The 25,065-nt window shown below is 41.5% G+C and overlaps 1 protein-coding gene across 3 annotated transcripts in view; it reads left to right on the plus strand.

Moving 5' to 3' along the window:
* The window catches only part of cntnap2a (contactin associated protein 2a), a 294,944-nt gene that overhangs the window by 134,133 nt on the left and 135,746 nt on the right, over positions 1 to 25,065 (plus strand). For all 3 annotated transcript variants that reach the window (XM_061758709.1, XM_061758710.1, XM_061758711.1), the window contains exons 4-8: positions 9,711 to 9,858; positions 19,441 to 19,493; positions 19,725 to 19,875; positions 21,493 to 21,677; positions 23,620 to 23,763. In XM_061758709.1, coding sequence (XP_061614693.1) covers positions 9,711 to 9,858; positions 19,441 to 19,493; positions 19,725 to 19,875; positions 21,493 to 21,677; positions 23,620 to 23,763 — 681 coding nt within the window. The remainder of the gene's footprint in view (positions 1 to 9,710; positions 9,859 to 19,440; positions 19,494 to 19,724; positions 19,876 to 21,492; positions 21,678 to 23,619; positions 23,764 to 25,065) is intronic.

Here is a 25,065-nt window from a genome sequence, read left to right on the forward strand (position 1 = left end):
TTTCCCTTAATCTATAAGCGTTAGCGTAAGTGGTGTAGCAAAGATGCAATTGTTCTTTGTCTTGTCTGAACACTTAGATGCTTTGTTACTTTCATGTGTGTGTTTATTGTTCTTGTGAGTGCCTACCCCACCTTGTTTTACACTACCCTCCCTTTCAAAACACATTTATGCTGCACTCCCTGTCTTTTTGTTTCTTATTCCAATTTGATTTACGCTTTGGTTTTCACAGGAGTTGCCTTTTGCTTCCCTTCCGTTTGAATTTATCGGTCACAGTCTGTGTTGTAGACAGATTTAATTTAGGCGAAGGCTGAGGAAAAAAAAGTATCACAGCCTACCTGTTCAATGACACATTATTTTTTTTAGCCTTAATTCTATGGGGGGGAATCTAGGGTTTGACTTCAAACTAGCAGTCTATAAACTTGATGGAACTTGTCTGGAGCTGTTTAACACATTCACCAAATTGTGGTACATTTTCCAATGCTCATTGACAAAAATAGCAAAGCTGTCACGAGCTATGCATTGGAGTTCCTGTTTTGGAGCTTGGGTGGCGCTTTGTGCCCCTCTCGCCCTCTCTCTCTCTCTCCCTTCCCAGTAATCAGCACCACCTTGGCCGCGCACCTGTTTCCAATCAGCCTTCATTATCACACACATTTAAGCCTACCAGATCCAGGACTCCTCTGCCAGATTATTAACGTTCAACCGTGGTACACCGGCCTTGTAGTCGCACGTAAGCTACGCCTTATTTGCATTGTGCATGTTCCGGGGGAGGCAGGGGACATCGAGTCCGAGTGGACCATGTTCCGCATCTCCATTGCTGAGGAGACCAACCGGAGCTGTGGCCGTAAGGTGGTCGGTGTCTGTTGTGGCGGCAATCCCCGAATCCATTGGTGGACACCAACGGTGAGGGATGCCGTCAAGCTGTAGAAGGAGTCTTATCGGGCCTTTTTGGCCTGTGGGACTCCTGAGGCAGCTGATGGGTACCGGCTGGCCAAGCGGAATGCAGCTTTGGTGGTCGCTGAAGCAAAAACTCGGGCATGGGAGGAGTTCGGTGAGGCCATGGAAAAAGACTTCCAGATAGCTTCGAGGAAATGTTGGTCCACCATCTGGCGTCTCAGGAGGGGGAAGCAGTGCACCATCAACACTGTGTATAGTGGGGATGGGGCGCTGCAGACCTCAACTCGGAACATTGTGAGTCGGTGCGGAGAATACTTTGAAGACCTCCTCAATTCCACCGACACGTCTTCCCATGAGGAAGCAGTCTCTGGGTTCTCTGAGGCGAGCTCTTCTATCTCTGAGGTTGAGGTGGTTAAAAAGCTCTTCGGTGGTAAGGCCCCGGGGGTGGATGAGATTTGCCCGGAGTTCCTAAAGGCTCTGGATGTTGTGGGGCTGTCCTGGTTGACACGCCTCTGCAACATCGCGTGGACATCAGGGACAGTGCCTATGGATTGGCAGTTTGAGGTGGTGGTCGCTCTTTTTAAGAAGTACCCCCTGATACGGGCTGTTCGGTCCCCGTACGATCAGTGTCAGAGTTTGGTCCACATTGCCGGCAGTAAGTCGGACTCGTTTCCGGTGAGGGTTGGACTCCGCCAAGTCTGCTCTTTGTCACCGATTCTGCTCATAACTTTTATGGACAGAATTTATAGACTCAGCCGACGTGCAGAGGGAGTCCAGTTTGGTGGCCTCAGAATTGCATTTCTGCTTTTTGTAGATGTTGTGGTTCTGTTGGCTTCATCAAGCAGTGATCTCCAATTCTCACTGCAGTGGTTCGCAGCCGAGTGTGAGGGGGCTGGGATGAGAATCAGCACCTCCAAATCTGAGACCATGGTCCTCAGTCGGAAAAGGGTGGAGTGCCCTCTCCAGGCCGGGGATGAGATCCTGCCCCAAGTTGAGGAGTTGAAGTATCTCAGTGCCTTGTTCATGAGTGAGGGAAGAATGGAATGAGAGATCGACAGGCGGATCGGTGCTTTGTATCTATCCGTTGTCGGAAAGAAGGAGCTAAGCCGAAAGGCGAAGCTCTCTAGTTAACGGTCGAATTACGCTTCCTACCCTCACCTATGGTCATGAGCTGTGGGTCGTGACCGAAAGAACGAGATTCCGGATACAAGCGTCCGAAATGAGTTTCCTCTTCAGGGTGTCCGGCCTCTCGAAACCTAGCATCTAGAAAGGTCAGGAACCAGAGCATGAACAAGAGCCAAAATATGAGCTTAATTTTTGCATCAACAGTTTGTCAGTCCCAAGAGTCCCCTCTTGGGTGTGCTGTTGCTTCACTGTCTCTGAGGAGACCCCTTGTCTGTGGGTCACCACAGAGGTCTCATGCTGTTATTGATAACAGAACCTTCAGAGGAACGAGTCCCTTTTAGCCACCAGTTTGTGGCTTTGCACATCTGACTTATCAAGCTATTGGTAATTAGGTTAGTCCAGACCCTCTGTCTTTTTATCGTTGTACCCAGGAGGGAGTCCAGGTTGATGAGTTACTTCTCTTTGTCTTGAGAAGGGAGGATGGGGTGTGCCGGAATGTTTGACAGCCATTTTGTACTTTGAAGAAAGGTTTGAAGTTCTGTCTTTTTGGGGAGTCTACACAACGTAGAAACAGTCAATCTCGAACTGCCACTTGCCAACAGAAAACCCATGTTGGCAAGTGGAGAACATGCAAACTCCAGGCTGGATTTAAACCCTGGTCCTCAGAACTGTGAGGCAGATGTGCTAACCAGTCGCACACCGTTCCGCCTGAATGATACAGGGAAAGTGATTTAAGTCCTGTTCCAAATTTGCATCGACTTGAAAGTCTTGACCGTGAAACTTTACTGATTTGCTTAGACAATGAATGTTACATTGTACTGTATACTGCTGTTCTAACAGTAAAAAAAAGAAAAAGAAAGAGAAGTTACTGTAGTTCAAAAGTGTGTAGTCTTTGTGTAGTCTTAAGTACTGCTGAAGAGTTTTAACACTCAGGTCTAAAATGTGAAAACTCGTTAACAGTTGAGAGCATTCATTAAAAATAAAAAACATGAATTAATTAATTAAATGTGTTCTCACAAGGACACCGCCGCTTGACTGTGCTTTGTCAGGTAAATGATATTGAAGTTGTGAATAGCGCATGTCTCAATGGAAGACGACTAATTAAATTAGAAGAGATGCAGAGTTTGTTGTGATATATCACACGCCTGGATTTATGAACCGTGGACTGTTTTATGTTGCTTTTTCTCTCTGCCTATATTTTCGTCCCGGATGCCAGTCTGATCTTTGTTTAGCTTTTCTATTGTGTGGATCCCAGAGATAGACTAGGCTGCCTAATCATATCATTAATGAGTCATCTTTTGTGTTTTAGAAAGCAAAAGCAAACTTACAATGGAGCAAGCATATGGAGTTACAGACAGTGGTTCATTGTCGCTACTTTCTCTGCAACACTAAAAAAAATAACTGTGAATTTCCCCTTGTAGTGCCACAGGCACACAATTTGAAGTTTTCTTAGGCTAAAGCATACTAAATTGGTAGATATTCTAGGGCAACTTCTGGTCGGGACCCAAAATGAACTACAATGGAACTTCTAAAGTCGAACATAATTCAATAAATCTGTAAATTTGGATTCCAGGAATTTCAAATTGGAATCATGAGCTGAAGAAATTTTACTATATGGAAAATCAATTTAAGTTCATCGACTTGGGTTCCCAATTTCCTTTTACTCTAATTTAGCACTGTTTCAGCCAGTAGTCAAGTATAGCAAATCTTCTTCGTGCTGCCATTTTTGCATTTGCCACGGACCAAAAAGAGGAGAGAACAACGTCACATGGTTTGTTGGGATCTGTGACGGTGTAGCCCACCCAAAATTAGTTACTTAGTCCCCCTGTCCCCCGCAGTGTTGCCCTGTCCTTTCAAACTTTGTCTTAATCTATGTGTAAATCCAATTATTTGAGCCACTAACATTGAGATAAGGATTTAAAAAAAAAAAAAAAAAAAAAAAAAAGAAAAACTGTTGATCATTTGCATATGGTCACATCACTTCATATCAAAGTATCATATGCACACGTCTGTTGGCCATACCAAGACTGAAGTGAGCTAACTGCTTTCAAACTTGGCCAAACATTTGGCCACACAACCCTAACCAAACACCTCCATGGCAACATGCAAGAAGTTATTCTCCACTCTGAGAAACGTGTTTTCAGTCCATAGGTGCACAATACCCCATAAAATAAAAGGTCCAGGACTCTATGTGGCTCCCATGTAGACTGTCACATATAGAAAAATGCTCACGCCTGCCACCTAAATTTTTCTAAAGCTAAGCCATATATCTTATTTTCCCAATGTCTGCCTTGGCATACCTTTTCATAACGCTTATTGTAGTGTGGCGTGTGTTTATTTAGTGGCAGAATATGCTACCCCAGGCTGACCTAATGCCCACTCCTGGATGCGCTCTGACGCCGACACTGGTTGTGATGCACTTTGTTTCACTTAGAATATTTTACCATTTGAGAACAAACCAAACCACAGTGGAAACACACCAAGTTTAACACCGCACTTCGCAGGTGACAATGTAGGTTAAAAAAAAAAATGAGGATAAAGGAAGATGCCCAACGCAATAAAGAAGGATGCTTGTACGAGCTCTGTTTGGATAAATAATACACAGTAAAGAGATCGTTATAATAGGACATACGGTACACATCTTGCACAATATGAATTGCTAAGATGTGATGGGTACTCAATTTATCGAGATATAGAATTAAGTAGTCCAGTCAATTTGGACTGATGCAGCACAAGTTTAAAACAAATGTTTTCTCAAGGCACTTTCCATATCAAGCTGGTCTAGAATCTTGGTCCTCACACATCAAATAAATGAACCCATGACCAAGAACAGAGATAAGGATGGGTTAAGATTAAGATAGAGAAGTAAATCAGTCTAGTAGTCTAAGCCAAGGTACAAGGTACATTTTCCAACAGTGAACCTCATGAAAGTGGAGACATTCCAGTGTAATAACTTCTGAATGTAAAAACCCCAATGCTGCAACATGAACGTACACAACTTTGGGGTCGGGGAGGTAAGCTTGTAACAGTTACTTATCATAGCTATTGGTTTCCAAGTTTGCCAATTCTAAATGGCAACAAGTCAGCACAATTTTCTGACACTATTGCAGCTGTTCCCCTGTTTGGTTAAGCAGAAAGGGTCCTTTGAGAACTAGATTGGGGACTCGTGCGAGTTGAAGTGGTCCAGTAGAATGGAGTGCAACTTTGACACTGAATGGTGGCACTCCATTAAATGTGGTATTACCACAGTTTGTCCAGTTTTCCTGGCACAACATAGAGCCTACAAAACCATCCTTAGAGCTTCACAGAAACTGCAATATCTTCTATGGCCGTGCTTTGTCTCATACACTTGTCGATAAAAACAAAAGACCAGACCAGGCCACACTGATTTCCCCTGGCACTGTTAGGGAAGGTTGCTCACAATGGGCGCGCGTCCGGAGCAGGCTAGAGCAGTCAACTGTTCCAACAACAACAATCAAATGCCAGGAAATAGCTTTCAGTCATTTTTTTCTCTCCGTCTGGAGAGGCACTCTGATGAACAGAAAAAAATGGGCACTGAGATATCCTGCTCTATAAGTTAACAATGTTAAAATGTGGCTCAATGTCAACATTAACAACTTTAAACAGACCATATAAATGTTTTCTTTCCGTGATTTCTTGACCATCCCTTTTATTTTTATGTTCTGTTTCCAATTTCCTAACAGCTAGAAATGTTAAGACTGTGGTCATCACTTCTTTAAACTCAGCATGTTCCATTTTTGATGATTGTAGATTTTCAAATCTTGTATTTTCTCTGGGAAAAAAATAATAAATCAGACTTTAAGGATTCCCAACCGGAACATACCAAAGTCACTAGTTTGAATATTTATGATATACAGTATCATATAATTAACCATACATTTTGAATGTTTTAGTCTCAGAGTTTCACAGACCCTTAAAATTCTGCTTGTGCATAGAGAAATTTCGATTCCTTTAGGTGTGCTTGCAAGGCTTTTATTGCTTTTCCCGGTATCTTAGTACTTGTTAAAACATGCGCTTACACACATACACACCATTTTCTCATTCCTTTTAAGTGCTGGTAAATTATTTGACTTTGGAGCAGGGAAAATTAAATGGTTCACTAAACATACTTTTCCAAGGTGTGGCTTTTTCCCCTCCTCTCTCATCATCATCCTACTCTTCTGTCCTTTTTCCTTGCTCCTGCATTGTAATGCCTCTGAATTGAGCTGTTCATTCAGCCAAGACAAGATAAGTGCTGAATTGCCGGATGGACACAATAGACCGATAAAAGGAAGGACTCATAGGGATGGGGTGGGCTGGACAAAAGCAGTCTTTTGCACTCAGTCAACCAAATTGCGAGTAAATATACAAAGTTCAGACTTTTTAAAATGTTTTGCAAACTGGGAAAAAAAGAGCATGAAGATGACTGTGCAGCAAAGTGTAGTTACATTGTCTTTTTGCAATTGTGTGTACATTGGATACATTTACACACACACAATTATTGTTGTACTCTCATGTTAAAGAAGCAAAAGCCCATAATGGTCACTGATATAGCTGGAAACTGATAAGACTTTAATATGTCAAAGCCAAGCCGCAATTGTGAGAAAGACCTTCAGACAAATGAGACAAGACTGGAGGTTCTTGGCAAGTCACATCAACATGCAAAATATGAAGCATACAAAGAGGAGAACTTTGTAACTATTGTGAAACATGGAGGAAGCTTGGTTGTTTTCTGTTGCTGTTTTCCTCACTCTGGTACAGTGCGTTTTGAATCTGTACAGGTTACAATTAAATATCCAGACTACCAAAGGTCTTTGCCGTGAAATGTGCTCTCCATGTCCAGTGTCAGAAAGCTTGGTTTCAGCCACAGGCCGTGGGTGCTTTGACAAGACAATGACCCAAAACACCAAAAACACCATTGAATGGCTAAGACAACGGCATGCTGGAATCATGCAGGCAGCTGGAGCAGTTTTCTCACAAGGAGTGCATCAAAATATCTGTAAACAGGTGAAGAAGTATCATTGAGAGTTACAGAAATTGAGTCACATTTGGGAGGGGTTTGTCGTGGTGAAGTGCAGTCGAAAGGCAGGTAAATCTAAACGCAGGGAAGCAGGCAAGTCTGGAGTGCAGGTTATTCACACAAAGGTAACGGAGCGGAAAAAAATTAGAATTAACAAAGTCCAAAAATTGAGAAACAAAGTCAAGAAACAACAAAGAAAACACTGGGGAAAGACTGCCCATCACAGACAACCGACACCGTAACGCAACATAGGAGAATCGATTAGCGACAGAGGGCATGGAAACAGGGAACTAAATTGAACAGAAATTACTACTTCTCTTTAGTTTACCAAAACTATTGTAACTAACTCAACTATTGTAAAGATGAATATGAGACAAAAGTCCAGCTTTTCATTTCATGGTATTTACATTTGATGTGTTAAAAAACTCAGGACAGAAATCACCTTTTGATCTGAAACCCAAATGTCTTCAGTATACAACAAAAACAAAGTAATTGACCTTGCCGTTCAAATACCTTTGGAGGGGACTATTGGCAAGGAGAGTTAAAAAATAAAAAGCAGAAAAAAAAACATTGGTCATGTAAGACATAACGAGCACACGGGTAAAAAAATCTCCAGATAAACCCAAACACCAAATCACATAATCCCTTACACAGTAAAACCCAAAAACACTGATCATGGCACAGACAAACCTGAAGACAAAAATACAGGATCTGTGACAGAGTAAAACCCAAAATACTAAAAACAGATCGTGACAGAATCCTCTCATCACCAGCTAGATCAAACCCGTATATGACTGAAAAGAGTGTTTATGTTACCAGGAATGGAGGCCACTCACACGCTAACAGGAGTTGTTAGTGAGTCCATTTCCCTGTGTCAGAGTGCTTGTGAGGGAGAATTTAAACCATTCACCTAAACATACAGCATCAAACATCCCAAGTGCCTCCCCAAAGAGCCATATGCAGCTGTGTGAATGTGCATTTATATGCTCTGTTAACCTTTCCTGGGTAAATAGAAACGTTAAAAATAAAAGAGAAGGAAAGGCACAAGGGAAACAGAAATACCTCATCAACGTCTTTAGGACAGTGCATGTAGAGTAGCTCAGAGCTTAGTTTGAACGTCACCATCTACCCGTGCAGATAGGTTATCTTTTGGGGAACATACAGTACTGCACATGGATCAGTGTGGAGTCATTTGAAAGCAAACTGTCTGTGTCCCTCCTTACCACTTCTGTCTTATCTGGAAAAATACATTTGCTTTTTTGTGTCGTCTTTTTAGCGAATGAGTGTTTACAACTACTTCTACCAACACTTTTAGGCCGAAACACACTGTGGTATGCATGTATAAGAAATGCAAAAGGATGAAGGTGATGATGTTTCTTTCATGGGTTTGGAATTATTTTGATTAAAGCAAAATGGGTTTACAGGAAGAATCCATAAATCCAGATGTAAGTGAAAGTGACATAACATATGGGATTAAAACAGTGATTCCCAGCCAGGGTGCCGTGGCACCCTAATGTGACGTGATTATCCAATTTTACAAAATGTGTCCACATTTTTTAAAATTAATTTGAAACCATCTTTGTTTAGCTACAATATGACAGAGACTAACAGTGACAGGCAGAACCATTAAATGCGCTTCCATTAGATGGCAGAAGCTACAATAAACATTCATACAAAAGAATAAGTCATTACTTCATGCGTGATTATCAGCTTTGTGTTCAATTAATCGTGCCCAAGTTTCACATTGAGTAAGTACATTTGTGTAAATTGAGATAATCATTATTTCAGTGTTATTTTTGTCAATGTCTCCAAAGTGTTCTGTAAATTGACTGTCTGTTGTACTAGAGTGGCTCCAACTACCGGAGACAAATTCCTTGTGTGTTTTGGACATACTTGGCAAGTAAAGATGATTCTGATTCTGATTGTTTGGTGGTGTGCTGTGAGATTTTAATGTAAAATGGGTACCTTGGTTCAATATGGTTTGGGAAGCATTTGATTAGAGTATGGTTGTTGGCATGCGTCAGTGGGAATGCACGCACAAAGAAACCTTGCTGTCATCTGCATTTTCACATTGTGTATTAAAATAATCATTGTCCTATTCGTTGCACAAACTTTATAATAATATAATAATGACTGCAACATACTACTCTGTGTTCTTGGCCGCCAGGGCAATGATATTATTGTATGGTCAGTCACTGTCATGATCAAATAGTATAGTTTTAGGTTTCCAGGATTGATAGAACAAAGTAATTGTAGGGTTGGATCATAAAAAAAGATTTCGTGTTGACGTTATTAATGAAAAAGTGTGCAATAGTAAGTGTTTTAAAGGTTGAACTACCTAGACCACTCAAGTCTAATAGGCAAATGGACTGTCATCTGTGTCAGTTACAGGTGTTTATTAGTCTAGGGAGCCATTTTATGGAGGAGAAAAGAATGTACTTTGAGTTCAACAACGCACAATTTTCTCTTCAAATCCCCTGCAGTCAGAATTTCTCATGGCGTAATAATACTCATATAGACTCATAATTATGTTGTATGTTTTGTGAGTGTGTGCCTCCTCAGGGCAGGATGTGGTGAGCGGAACAAATACTTTTTGCTCTTAGCTCCCCAAAGCCGCTTTGATGTATTTAATTTCATCATGTGTGTCTGCGTTTATGGTTTATGTGCACAGGCCTTCTCTGGAAACTCCAACTCGGAGAGTGCAATTCGGCACGAGCTGCGTCATGGGATCGTGGCTCGCTTCCTGAGGCTTGTGCCCCTGGAATGGAGCAAAGAGGGCAGGATTGGTCTCCGGGTAGAAGTCTATGGCTGCTCGTACTGTAAGTACACATTGTGGACACAAGAATACACACATCATTGAATCAACAGTGCCTCTGCTGGTTGCAGCCAAGTAGTATAACACTGGTCAACAGCAAATGTTATTGTCAAAGTTTTTTTTTTTAGCTGATTTAGGACAATTTTCATGTACTGAATCCAAATATCACCTTCGTTTTGCTCAATCAGGTCAACTTTTTATCTATAGCCACGTTTTTGTTGACAGGTACAGGTACTATTTTTGCTTTAGAGTTTAAAATAAACAAAAGTTCATGCCCTGAATTTTAAATTTGTAACATTAAATTTACAGGTATTTACTTTTATCAGTTTACTATTCAATTTAGAGTAAGCAAAGTTTGTAATATTTGATGCATAAACTGTTAACAACTTAAAATAATAAAAATATATAAAATAAAAAGTTGACCTGAACAAGAGGTAGCATTTTCGGATTCAGTGATGCAAAATTGTTCTAAATTAGTTGACGCTGTTTTGGGCTCTAATTTGAATAAAAGTTCAGTCCTAAATCACTTCCTAGTTATATGCGTTTATACCCTAAATTTTAAAACACTTTTAATCCATATATAGAGGCATATTTTGACCTATTCAACAAGTAATGTTCTTGTCTTGGTGTTATTACAGCCCTGTCATGAACGGAACAAAGAACAGGACCCAAAAAGCACGACTCCAATTCAAATGGACAGTTTCAAAGAGAGAGGTTAAATAAACGGACAGAGGTCGGTACACAGGCAGGCAATCCGAAAAGGCAACAGTATCCAAAAAACGTGAGGCAAAAAGGCAAGGTCAATCATCCGAACAGGGTCTAGGCTTACTATAAGTCGTTGACGTGGAAACAAGGAACGCTGGAACGTGACAACAATGTACAACGAACTGGCGACCAGAAAGAATGAGACACGAGGTTAAATGCATGGGGTAATTATGGTAAACAAAGCACAGGTGGGGAAGATGCTCTCAGGAGCAGGTGTGTACGAGACAGGGGGAAGACAACAACCAGAACACACACCCATGACAGGCCCACAGTAATCGTTTTGAGTTCTTTCGAGTTTGTTGATAGCTCACTGCTTGTTCTGATTTCTTCTGCAATGCAACACTATGTTGCTTCAGAGATGAAGTCAACTGTTTGATTGAATTGAAAGTGCTAAATGTATGAAAAAGGTTGGGGCGGTGGCATAAAAAATAGCATGCACCAAGCAGTCACCGATAGTACCCACAAAGCAGGGCGGTTGGGCGACTGTTTAATTTTGATGCCCCGTTTTTTTGGTTTTGCTTTTTAAAATATGGTGTTTATTTCATCAAATTAATTTAAGTTATTTGTACTTAGGCCGGAACGAGTCCGCGTTCATTGATTCCCAAAACATAATGCGACCGTTCCCTAACCATTGTCAGCTCTCCTTTTCACCTGTTTTCCTCTGCTGGTCACAGCTGCCACCACGCAGTTTTCATTTCTGTTATCAATCCTCGCTCTTTTCGTCGCGTTTCTAGAAATAAATGGTTCATTCTTTGTTTTGAGAGCCACTCACCACTGAGAAAAAGGTTTTACTTGTCTGTAAACTTTCAAAACATGCAATGCATATTTTAGCAATGGAAATTGAGGAATGTATCACTAAAGACCTCATTTTAGGTCACATTTTACGATGCGACACGAGCTATTTGGGATCATAATTAAGGGCATCTGTATTTGTTATGCTTCCAAATAGGGCTGGGGGGAAAAAAATCTAATAACTCAACTTCAAAAATAGATTAAATTTCTTTTAAATTTCTGTCTCAAATCTCCGCCAGGAACAAAAAAAAAAAAGCAGTTCCGCCCAGAAGCGCCGCCAAACCAATGTTTCACACTGACATTTATTGCAGATGGACACAGTGTTGGGCCACTTGTAAACTTTGCCAGAAGTGACAAAGCAGTGTCTGTAATTGATTCATAAGACACTGTTAGATGTTTAATGTACATATTACATGATTCTTGAGTGAGCTGTATGGTAGTTAGCATTTTTTGACTCAAGATGTTAATCGCAATTGCTAACCGTTTAGCATTTTGCTGTCACAAATTCTGAACACCAAATTTATACCATAGACTCAGTACCAAAATATGGGTCATTATTGGGTAACAGTAACATCTAACATGGGTGACAGGGTGATTACTATTCGATTAGTCGACCAAAAATCAATAGGAGATTATTAAAAAGATTCGACACTGACGGGCCTACTGCCAGTGAACGTCCCTAAAATGAAACCACAAGTCATGAAGTGCAAGTAATGTAGTAAGTAGTAGTAGTAGTAAGTAAAGTGTAATTAATGTGTGTTGCAACTGTGGTTTGGCATGTAAAACCGTGAAAAGGGAAGAAATTCAGTGAGTGACCAGAGCAGATGCAGAGAGAATTGTGCCTGTGGGCTAGGAATGGTGACTCTCTTCTGAGGAAAGCAGCAAGTGTTTGTCCATAACCTTGGTATATTTGTCACTCGTTCGAAAGGAATTCACCAAAAGGGCCTAAAAAGTCAATAAATCTGTTGCTAAGTTGGCAACAATATTTCTGCTGCTGCGACTGTATTCCTCCTACAACAGAAATGATCAAAACAGAATTATTTCAAATCAAATGCACTGACTGCATTTTCCAAAAGCACAATGATCATTCTTCGACAGGCTCAATAAAGACAGAATTAAAAGAAAAAAATTATTGAATAGAAAGCTACCAATCGTCTTAGTAAGACAAACGTATAGGGAGACTCATAAGCTTCAACAAAATCTATCTCTCATTCTTAAGGCTGGAACGATCAATACAAACACCAGCAATTTTGGGAGTAAAAAGTTGGAAAAGCATACCTGGAAAAACAAGTCAATACCAGAACAGTTGGGTGCGTATTATGCTGTGCCGATTCAACCCAGTCTTGCTTTTTGAGGTGATAATAAAATGTGTGTTGTACTATTTACATTTAAATCAGCCAACAAAAATCTCGATAAAATCGAGATACTGTAAACCTTACTGTTATTATTATTATTTACCTATATACTTACCTATCCTACCTGAGATAGACTCCAGCTCCCTGAACAAGATAAGCCATATAGAAAATGGATGGATAAACTGCATCGTGACCACTGCCATCTCATGCTGTAATGCATACTTTAAAGCAGTACCTCACACTCTAGAACTGTTCACATTTTATTTTTTAAGCAAGAAATAGACATATCAATTTCCATTATGTGGTTAATCAAAATAAAGCCTTGAGAAGAGATAGAATAGTAAACAGTCAGGTACACATGATTCCGACTCAAATATCAGCGATGACACTACATCACACACGTTGACACAGTGGTCTGTCAGCATTGTTTTTAAGTCTGCACTGTCAAACTCCTGTGTGACGTACAATCTCATGATTACAACTGTCAGTGCTACTGTCTTCAACTCTGAGTCTGAACATGAAAACAGCTCGTCTATATTCTTAAAATCTCCTAATTTTTTTTTTAAAGAGGAAGAAGGACGGTGGCAAGATTATGGCAGAAGTCAACCCAACTTTATTTTTGTATTTATAGTGCACTTTGAAAAGAATATACTGCATGTTGCCTGCAGAATGACCAAATGTGTATGTTATTTGTTAACGGTTAATTCTGGGGCTTTGAATATATATGATAATTGAATTCTGTAGCATATTGTGACTCGTCTGTGCAAATGCATCGAACAGCAGGGTCTGTGTTTGTGTGTGTCGGAGCTGGAGGCTAAAAGGAAGTCATGATCCAACGTGCTGTGAAATGCTCATTTCCATTTTGATGAACAAAGGATCAGCCAAAAATCAATTACCACACAGACTAGTCAGGAAATGGAAAGAAAGGAGCAGCAGTCAAGACAGACTAATTATTTGTATTTATAAATTGCAGTTGGTATCATATAAATAGAGTTTGAGGAAGTAAATTATTTGTGATCAATATTGAGCATCTTTACCTAAAATCAGACATTAGAAAAGTATGGTGAGAACCTAATTTTCAGTAGGGCTGTGTAATATATTGTTTGAACATCGTCATTGCGAAGTATATGTGTGGAATAGTCGCATCACAGGGTCCTACGCAATGTTGGTGAATTGATATGCAGTCAGTCAACTGTAATATTAATAAGTGACCAACAGAGGGAGGGACCTGTTTGGACATGCTAATAAGATTAGCACCGATGTTATGGTAAATTATAAACCAACAAACAGCACACACTGAGCAGCCCAGAGTGTTATATACTTTTTCTTTTTTTTTTTGTATGTACTATTAACTGCGATTGGCTGGCAACCAGTACCCCGCCTCCTGCCTGAAGATAGCTGGGATAGGCTCCAGCACGCCCGCGACCCTTGTGAGAATAAGCAGCTTGGAAAATGGATGGATGGTTGGATGAACTATTAATAAGGACACGGGAAACAATTACATGCCTGCATTTACTGTATCTCTCTTCACAATGTGACCAACAAGTGCATGTCGCAACATATTACACTTTGCAGTGGGGATGGGGGGGGGGGGGGGGGGGGGGCGGAGCCATGGCAGTTATTAACCCATTCAATACCAAAAACGTAGTTTTACGTCTTTTAGAACTTGATCACCTTTCTTCACTTCCTTACCCCCAGACACCATTGGTCTGGACTGTTGACCCCAAGTATTTAATGTCCTCCACCCTTGCTATCTCTTCTCACTGTAGCCTCACTCTTCACCCTCCATCCCTCTCTTTCATGGACATATATTCTGTCTTACTTCGGCTAATCTTCATTCCTCTGCTTTCCAGTGCATGCCTCCATCTTTCTAACTGTTCCTCCACCTGCTCCCTACTTTCACTGCAGATCACAATGTCATCTGCAAACATCATGGTCCACAGGGCTTCCAGTCTAACCTCATCTGTCAGCCTATCCATCACCACTGCAATCAAGAAGGGGCTCAGGGCTGATCCCTGATGCACTCCCACCTCCACCTTAAACTCCTCTGTCACACCTACAGCACACCTCACCATTGTTCTGCTGCCCTCGTACATGTCCTGTATTATTCTAACATACTTCTCTGCAACTCCAGACTTCCGCATGCAGTACCACAGTTCCTCTCTGGGTACGCTGTCATAGGCTTTCTCTAGATCCACAAAGACACAATGTAGCGCCTTCTGACATTCTCTGTACTTTTCCATCAACAGCCTCAAGGCAAACAATGCATCTGTGGTACTCTTTCTAGGCATGAAACCATACTGCAAATACTCACTTCTGTCCTGAGTCTAGCCTCCACTACTCTTACCCTCAACTTCATTGTGTGGCTCATCAACTTTCTTCCTCTATAGTTCCCACAGCTCTGCACATCACCCTTGTTCTTAAAAGTGGGCACCAGCACACTTTTCCGGCATTCCTCAGGCATCTTCTCACCCACTAGAATTCTGTTGAACAAGCTGGTCAAAAACTCCCCAGCCACCTCTCCTAGATGCTTCCATAACTCTACAGGAATGTCATCAGGACCAACTGCCTTTCCATTTTTCATCCTCTTTAATCCCTTTCTAACTTCTCAATGTATTACTTTCGCCTCTCCTCGGTCCTCTTAGTGTCCCACTTCTTAGCTAATCTTTTTTGTTGTATGATTTCCACCACCAAGTCTCCTTCTCTCCTTTCCTGCCAGAAGATACACCAATTACTCTCCTACCCGGCTCTCTGGTCACCTTGGCTGTAGTGGTCCAGTCTTCTGGAAGCTCCTCCTGTCCACCGAGAGCCTTGTCTCACCTCTTCCCGAAAAGCCGCACAACACTCCTCCATTCTCAGCTACTGCCACATGGTTCTCTGCTCTGCCATTGACTTCTTAATCTTCCTCCCCACCCCCAGAGTCATCTTACACACCACCATCCTTAGCTGTCTAGGCACATTCTCCCATACCAATACCTTACAGTCGGTAACCTCCTTCAGATTACATTGTCTGCACAAAATGTAATCCACCACCCTGCTTCTATCGCCACTCTTGTAGGTCACCCTATGTTCCTGCCTCTTCTGGGGGAAAAAAAGTGTTCACTACAGCCATTTCCATCCTTTTTGCAAAGTCTACCACCATCTGTCACTCCAGGTTCCTTACCTGGATGCTGTACTTACCAATCACTTCTTCATCATCCTTGTTTCCTTCACCAACATGTCCATTATGATCTGCACCAATCATGACTCTCTCTCTGTCTGGGATGCTCAGAACTACTTCGTCTCGCTCCTTCCAGAATTTCTCTTTAACCTCTAGGTCACATCCTACCTGTGGGGCATAGCCGCTAATCACATTATACATAAGACCCTCAATTTCAAGTTTTTGCCTCATCACTCGATCTGATACTCTTTTCACCTCCAAGACATTCTTCGCTAACTCTTCCTTTAAAATAACCCTTACTCCATTTATCTTCCCATCTACACCATGGTAAAATAAATTAAACCCTGCCCCTAAACTTCTAGCCTTACTGCCTTTCCACCTGGTCTCCTGGACACACAATATATCAACCTTTCTCCTAATCATGTCAACCAACACCAGAGATTTTCCTGTCATAGTCCCAACATCCAAAGTCCCCACATTCAATTTTAGGCTCTGTGCTTTCCTCTTCTCTTTATGCCTAAGAACCCGCTTTCCACCTCTCCTTCGTCTTCGACCCACAGTAGCTGAATTTCCACCGGCACCCTGCAGGTTAAAGACGTTGTTAACCCGGACCACGACGGAGCCGGTATGGAATTCTTTAGATGAACGCTCATATTTGTTTGGCAAAGTTTTAAGCCGGATGCCCTTCCTGGCGCAACCCTCTGCATTTATCTGTGCTTAGGACCGGCCTACAGTTTGCACTGGCTTGTGCCCCCCATAGGGCTGTATTATATGCATTTGTTAAAACATAGGTGTAAAATAACAGATTGATTAAATACAAATGAATAGTGTTTGGAATATGCTAATGACTCTACAGTATAACTGGGCATGAAAAGAAATGCAATCCATCCATTTTCAACACCGCACATCCTGGTTAGGGTCACAGGGTGCTGGGGCCTATCCCAGCTGACTTCGGGCAAAAGGCCGAAATCAATTCAAATGTAATACAAATGCTGAGCATCTTAATTTTGTCACAAAAAAACGCCTTTCCTCCAATGTGTTAACCTACTGTGTTTAAGTGTGTCTGTCCTTTGGTTTAACTGTCAATTATTCAAATTACCAAAAAAAAAAAGGGTTGCTGACAATAACCATAAAATACCTGTAGAAATAAATACTGTAGCATGCAATCAACTTTTAATATTCATGCTCAGGTGCATTAAACCTCTGCACTAGCGATAATGTGGTCTTCCAAATGTAACTGTCCAAATAGAGTTTGCGCCCGTCATGTGTCCCTATCCAAAATTAATATATTAATAGTAATTCTCCTGAGAAAAGGTCAGAAAACCTTGGCCAGAATGTGTGCTTGCTGGTGTTCATCCAGGCCAGCTGCAAAGCCTGGATAGAGTCCAATAGGTTATATCACACCACTGAGCCCCAACCTACTCAATGCCATGAGGTCAACATCTTTGCCCCGCCCTACACTCTTCATCACCCAGGAGTCGGCAGGTTGTAGAACTCTCAAGTCTCCATTAAGTTCCCAACGTGTCATCACACAGTCTGGCTTAACGTACAATACCTCATGAAGCCATTGGAAAACTGTCAACTCCTGAGGCTGCAACATAAACATGGCCGAGAGCGATGATGAGGAGGAGGGGGCAGATAGAAAGAACCACAGTGATGAACGAAATAAGGAGAAAGAATATTGATGTGAGAATGGAATCGGAATGGGAACTGTAGTAGTAAAGGGAACAAAGTTAAACGTGGTAAAGTGAAAGCACTGAAAATAATGTAATTTTGGAGTAACAAAGTAAACAGATGTGACTTTCCCCATTTTAACCTCTGGCACGCATAAATGGGGTGTCTTCACCTCGTTGGGTCTTTGTGTGTTAATTAGTTAAAATAAAAAATGTTTTCCATTAAACTGTTTGAATATCAGACACGTGCTAAGCAAAAGCACATTAAAATTTGCACATTGGAATAAAAATGGCCGGCACGGTGGTTGACTGGTTAGCACATCTGTCTCACAGTTCTGGATACCGGGCTTCAAATCCCGGCCCCGCCTGTGTGGAGCTTGCATGTTCTCCCCGTGACTGAGTGGGTTTTCTCCGGGGACTCCGGTTTCCTCCCACATCCCCAAAACATGCGTGGTAGGTTGATTGAAGACTCTAAATTGCCCATAGGTGTGAATGTGAGTGCGAATGGTTGTTTGTTTGGATGTGCTCTGCGATTGGCTGGCGACCGGTTCAGGGTGTACCCCACCTCCCGCCCGAAGATAGCTGGGATAGGCTCCAGCAGACCGCGACTCCAGTGAGGATAAGCAGTAAGGAAAATGGATGGATGGATGGATGGATGGATGAATAAAAATGTGGATACAACAATTTATCTTCTCTTGTCGATGTTTCCTCTCAACACTCAAGAAGGCTAATGGTACATTCTCATTCACACTCTTCCACACTATCCAGCACAGGAGTATCAACTGCAATATATAGACTACATAAGGGTCAGCTACATGGTACCGTGGGAACCAGGTCACCCCCAAGGACCACATGAGTAGCCTGCAGCCCCTGTTGTAAAATAGCTCACCAGTCATGGAAATCTGTGATTTCCTTGGAATTTTATTCAAAAGATCATTTGAAAATGTAAACACTTGCAGAGATTGATAGAATATATATGTTTTCTACCTTGTTAAATCATTGTTGAGCATTATTGTGAGAAACTACATGGTCAAATATGCGCACACAGTATATTTAAAGATGAAATGATAAATGATATTTAAAATAAAAAGTAACGAGCAAATTAAGTTATTCAAGAAGTGTGTATCAAACATAGCCTTTAATCAGTACGAAGGAGGTAGCTCTCGGTTCCGAAAGGTTGATGAGCCCTGAACACTGTACAAGAACACTATAAAGTCACCCACCACTTCACAATACTTTGTGGCCCGCTGGATGGCCCAAAAACTGCACTGCAAATTATAAATTGACATGAAGTTACCGTCTGTGGCTTATTTGATAGCTCCCCTTGAGATTTCGCTGAGTGCCTTCATATCAGTATCATATAAGTCTTTTGTTGCTATGCAAAGCACAATCTTTCCACCTTGGCAGAAGTCTGCTGCTACACCCTTCTGAATGCCTTTCTGGTTTCCTCTGCAGTTGATCATGAAAAATATAATATGATCCTGCCAATCCCATCACAGGGACACAATCTTTGCCAACCTCTTGAACAGGCAGCGTGGCCATCTAAGATTGAAGACTACTGTAAACACCTCACTTCATTTCTCGGAATATCTCAAAATCACATCTGACAATCACTGTCGCCTCTGCCACCTTTGTTGATATCAGTCCTATACAGGCACATCTTAAAAATTCAGCTCTCATTGGAAACAGGCACTTGCGATACCTTGCAATGCATAGGGTACCCAATATTTGGGGGGGATTGTGTGGTATACAGTACTTTTTTTCTTTGTTGCCGTGATCTTTCTTCTCTTTTGAATTGTTTCTTTATCTCTCAATCTCTTGCTTCTTTCCATCTGTTTCAGGGGCAGACATGATCAATTTTGATGGGCAGGGGGTGATCTCGTATCGTTTCAAGGTAATGTTTGCAAATTCAATCAGTGAAGAGCTCTGAAACGTTGCAACCCAAAATGTTTGATGTGAGCTATCATGCACTGATGTGCTCATATAGGTACACTGCAGGGTTGCGAGCATGTGAAATCCTGCTTTTAAAAATACTATTGTGATGAAAGCGACTGAAATACTTAATTCTTCTTTGTGGGCTTTGTAGACATCAAACTAAAAGTTCTGCTGTGTGTATTGTGTCTAGGTCAAAAAGATGAAGCTCATCAAGGATGTGATTGCACTGAGGTTCAAGACGTCAGAGAGCGAGGGGGTGATTCTGCACGGGGAGGGGCAGCAGGGGGACTACATCACCTTGGAGCTCTGCAAGGCCAAGCTGCAGCTGCAGATTAACCTGGGTGGGCAACATAGCAACCATACAGTAGTTTCTTTTACTTTTTACTTTCAGCACTGAAACATAACTGACTACCTGAAGTAGCCAACAAAATAATTTTCCAGCTAATTGGTATTGCTCTAAAGGACTATGTGTGTAGGAATAGCCGGGTTTACATGCAGACCTTTTTTCATTCTGATGAAAGAGCTCAGGTCAATTGATTACATGTAATTTGATCTATTGTGATCTGGTGTTTACGTGTGCCACTAAGTCTAATCAGAACAGCCGTTACAGACATGTGACCTGCCCAAATCTGTAAACATCCACGGGCCGTTGGCACACTCGCAGCTGACAGAGGTGCACTGCCAGAAGAGCGTGACACACCCGTCCCATCCTAGATCTTTTTTTTTTTTTTTTTTTGGAACTGTACTTTGTCTGATCTCTCACCTAGGACCTGTTTGCCATGATTGCCCATGCCAGGGGCATAAAGCCCCAGACAACTTAGCTACCAGGATCATTGGGACACACAAACCCCTCCACCACGATAAGGTGACAGCTCAAGGAGGGTAGAAAATGGATGGATGGTTTGGCCAAAGGAACATTCTACACCTGTTAAACCAAGTGAAATTCTCTTCACTTTAGGTGTTTTTTTTTCCGAGTGAGGTGTCTATATGGAGCATTATTATTCGGTTTGGGCTTCTAACCTGATTGTAATCAGAATATACAGCTCCATTCCGTGTAAATTATTGTCTGTAGTCTGAATTATTGAAAGAGAGTCATGTATTCACGTAAAAGCCATTGCTTTTAATCCATCTGACTGTTTTAACTGGGTGGTTGAGCAACACCACCTCGCGCCACATTTAAACTTAGTCAAAACACAAAATGCAAGGCGTGTATGTTGTTTCCTATTTTTGTCAGTCCAAACACGTTTCATTTACAAAATATCAGACTTTTTTGGGTAGAAGACCAAAGGAGAAAATACAAAAGCAATGACTAGGAAGATCGTAGCACTTAAGAAGCATTTCATAAGATTGCTCTGAGAGCATCTACAGTATGTAATGCAGCACTGGCCATCACCATTCAGGCTTATTTGTATAGCATTTTGGAATTTATCGCTGTCCAATGAAATAACAATTTTACTTTACTTATGAACAACAAAATCATCCATCCATCCATCCATTTTCTTCCGCTTATCCGAGGTCACGTCGCGGGGGCAGCAGCTTTAGCAGGGAAACCCAGACTTCCCTCTTCCCAGCCACTTCCTCTAGCTCTTCCGAGGGGATCCCGAGGCGTTCCCAGGCCAGCCGAAGGATGTCGTCTCTCCAGCGTGTCCTGGGTCGCCCCCGGGGTCTCCTCCCGGTGGCACGTGCACGGAACACCTCACCGGGGAGGCGTCCAGGAGCCATCCTAATCAGATGCCCAAGCCACCTCATCTGGCTCCTCTCAATGCGGAGGAGCAGCAGCTCTACTCTGAGCCCCGCCTGGCTGACCGAGCTTCTCACCCTAACAAAATAAAAATAAAAAAGTACAACAATACAAATTTACTAAAATATTAATTGGGCAGTAAAATTATGGTTCAGCATTTACAATTGATTTCTAAAGGAATTTCTGGTTATTGATGCTATCGTCACATTTATTACAGGCAGTAACCAGTACGGCTCAATTCTGGGTCACACCTCAGTGACGACGGGCAGCCTCTTGGATGACAACCACTGGCACTCGGTGGTTATTGAGCGCTACCGTCGGAATGTCAACTTCACACTGGACAGACACACTCAACACTTCAGGACCAACGGGGAATTTGACCACCTCGACTTGGACTATGAGGTAAGTCATTACATTTACATAGTTAAAGATATACAGTATACAATATGCACATATTGACGCGGCAGTGCTTTCACTAAATTGTGGGATATACTGTAAATAAATATCTGCAATGAAATCACCATTCGAAAACCATATTTGAAGTTCACGGGTTATATTTGTCTTATATTTAAGAATTAAATATTTAGGACTTTGAGAAGGGGGCCAATAATTTTTCACGGCACTGTGTGTGTGTGTGTATATAGTGCGTGTGTGTGTGTATATATATATATATATATATATATATATATATATATATATATATAGTATTAACTCTTAACAATGTAGTATGTCAAATAGCATGTAGAGCTTGGAAAAAAATCCCTAATAAATTGAACACTTTAATTAAACTTGGCTGTCTGTATGGAAATGTTCCGACTTTTGCCCATCACTCATGGCCTCCGCTATCTCAAGAGTAAAATGATAGCACCCAGGAAATTATGTATTGGCTTTAGACTGTGCTAATATGATGGTAATCCATAACATTCACATAATTAATGTTGCTTAGTAATGGAATGTGGCACAATGGGTTTGCATAATAATACTTCAAGCAGGAAATTGATTTTTCTTTGGAATTTGTAAGTGGGATGATAGCTGTTTGTGTGTAATGTGATTACTGGTCTGCTTGTATTTGCTTTTTTTGTACATTGTGTGCATGTGACAATGTGTGGCCAATTTGTGTCTGTATTGAAATATGTGCATACGTGTGTTTGTGACCTTAACCAGCTATTGCTGATAAGGCTGATTTCTTCTGCTCTTAACTCAGACACTGAGAACCGAGGTCGGACAATTAAAGTGAAGTTGTTCAATTAAGGGATCATCAGGAAAATCCATACAACAGAGTCAGAAGTGTGTGTGTGTTAATGCACCGGTTTTGTGTGTGTCCTGGCAAAGTCGGCTCCAATTTAAGCCTTGTGACTAAATATCTGGCCATTTATGTGTCCGTCTCTGGTTTGAATTATATGGACGACTGTACTTCCTTCAAATATAAAAAGGCCAACTGCTTGGTTGACACAAGGTATAAGGTTGATGAGAAAAGGTGCACACAAGACATGAAAAACATGGAATACAGGAAAACATGAAACAAAACCAATCACAAACAAAACATAGACCATGACAGCTTTTCCCATTGCTCCAGCTGTGATGTGTTATTTGTTATGTGCACTGGTTAGCCACAACAGGTAGGCAAACCTCAGAGGCACACACTGATTTGATATCCTCTCTCGCAAAATATATTTTCATGAGGTAATAATGCACATTTATCACCTCATTTAAAAGGGATACATCTTTTTTGCTTTCTCTTTTATTTACCAACAATACAACACATTATTAGCTGGATGGATAGGAGAGATAATATCTTCCACAGGTCTGACCAACTGACCAATCCTTGTTTGACAACTCCTTACCCAGTTGATCAGCTTCTTCTCAGTCCCCGCAACACAGCGTTGATCTTGTAGTGCTCTTCCTCCATCCTCGTCACCTCTCCACCGTCTCCTTCCTCTCTTTGGCTTGTCCGTAGATCAGCAGCACGCACCTCCCCTCAATCCTGTCTGGATTCTTCCAAAATATTTTGATGTTGCAGCCTGCCGACAGTCTGTTCAAGCTCAGTTTGAGTGTTTCACATTTGGCCTGTAGGAACCCTTGCATTTACATTTCTTATTTACTTGGCAGTGGCTAGTTCTCTTAGCTCGAATACTAGCCCGGTTTTCGTGCAGATGTAGCCCAGCCTGGTGGACTGTACAGTATTGGCAGTTGCAGTGTGTTCTTCCCAAAGAAATATCACTTCCTGTAACTAATAATAGCCAAACAGAGCAGAACAGTTATACAGCAAAGTAAACTCACACCAACTGAACAAAAACAAATATCTTCCACTATTCTACTTTTTTATCCCCCTCTGCCTCCCTAGTTGAGCTTCGGGGGGATGCCTTACAGCGGCAAGCCAGTAGGAGGTGGGCGCAAGAACTTTAAAGGCTGCATGGAGAGCATCAACTACAATGGAGACAATATAACTGACCTGGCCCGGAGGAAGAAGCTGGACACCTCAAGCTTTGTGAGTCAAATGTGCATTTGCTTACACACACACACAACTCAGCTCAAATCTGTTGCCCAAAACCTTTAAAGCAGTCACACATGTATTGAATGTGACAGACTATAATCAGTCATGCACTATTTTATTTTATTCCATTTCTATATTTCATTTAAATATATACAGTGGGTACGGAAAGTATTCAGATCCCCTTAAAGTTTTCACTCTTTGTTATATTGCAGCCATTTGCTAGAATCGTTTAAGTTCTTTTTTTTTTCCCTCAATGTACACACAGCACCCCATATTGACAGAAAAAAAAAATGAATTGTTACATTTTTTGCAGATTTATTAAAAAAAGAAAAACGGAAATATCACACAGCTGTAAGTATTCAGACCCTTTGCTGTGACACTCATACATTTAACTCGGGTGCCGTGATGATGGTGAGAAACAAAATTCTCTTGTCTGATGAGACCAAGATTGAACTTTTTGGCCTTAATTCTAAGTGATATGTGTGGAGAAAACCAGGCACTGGTCATCACCTGTCCAATACAGTCCCAACAGTGAAGCATGGTGGTGGCAGCATCATGCTGTGGGGGTGTTTTTCAGCGGCAGGGACAGGACCACTGGTTGCAATCAAAGGAAAGATGAATGCGGCCAAGTACAGGGATATCCTGGACGAAAACCTTCTCCAGAGTGCTCAGACCTCAGAATGGGTCTTCCAACAAGTCAATGACCCTAAGCACACAGCTAAAATACCGAAGGAGTGGCTTCAGAACAACTCTGTGACTGTTTTTGAATGGCCCGGCCAGAGCCCTGACTTAAACCCAATTGACTATATCTGGAGAGACCTGAAAATGGCTGTCCATCAATGTTCACCATCCAACCTGACAGAACTGGAGAGGATCTTCAAGGAGGAATGACAGAGGATCCCCAAATCCAGGTGTGAAAAACCTGTTCCATCATTCCCCAAAAGACTCATGGCTGCATTAGCTCAAAAGGGTGCTTCTACTAAATACTGAGCAAAGGGTCTGAACACTTATAGCTGTGTGATATTTCAGTTTTTCTTTTTTAATAACGCTGCAAAAATTTCAACAATTCCGTTTTTGTTTCTGTCAATATGGGGTGCTGTGTGTACATTAATGAGGGGGAAAATGAACTTAAAAGATTTTAGCAAATGGCTGTAATATAACAAAGAGTGAAAAATTTAAGGGGGTCTGACTACTTCCCGTACCCTCTGTATATATCAAGCCTCATTTGCACCAAAGTTCTATGGATCTTTGTTGATCTTCTTTCAAAAGATTGCCTGAACAAAAGAAGATGCAATC

The sequence above is a fragment of the Phyllopteryx taeniolatus genome, chromosome 20 (genome assembly GCF_024500385.1).
Source record: "Phyllopteryx taeniolatus isolate TA_2022b chromosome 20, UOR_Ptae_1.2, whole genome shotgun sequence".
Lineage (NCBI taxonomy): Eukaryota > Metazoa > Chordata > Actinopteri > Syngnathiformes > Syngnathidae > Phyllopteryx > Phyllopteryx taeniolatus.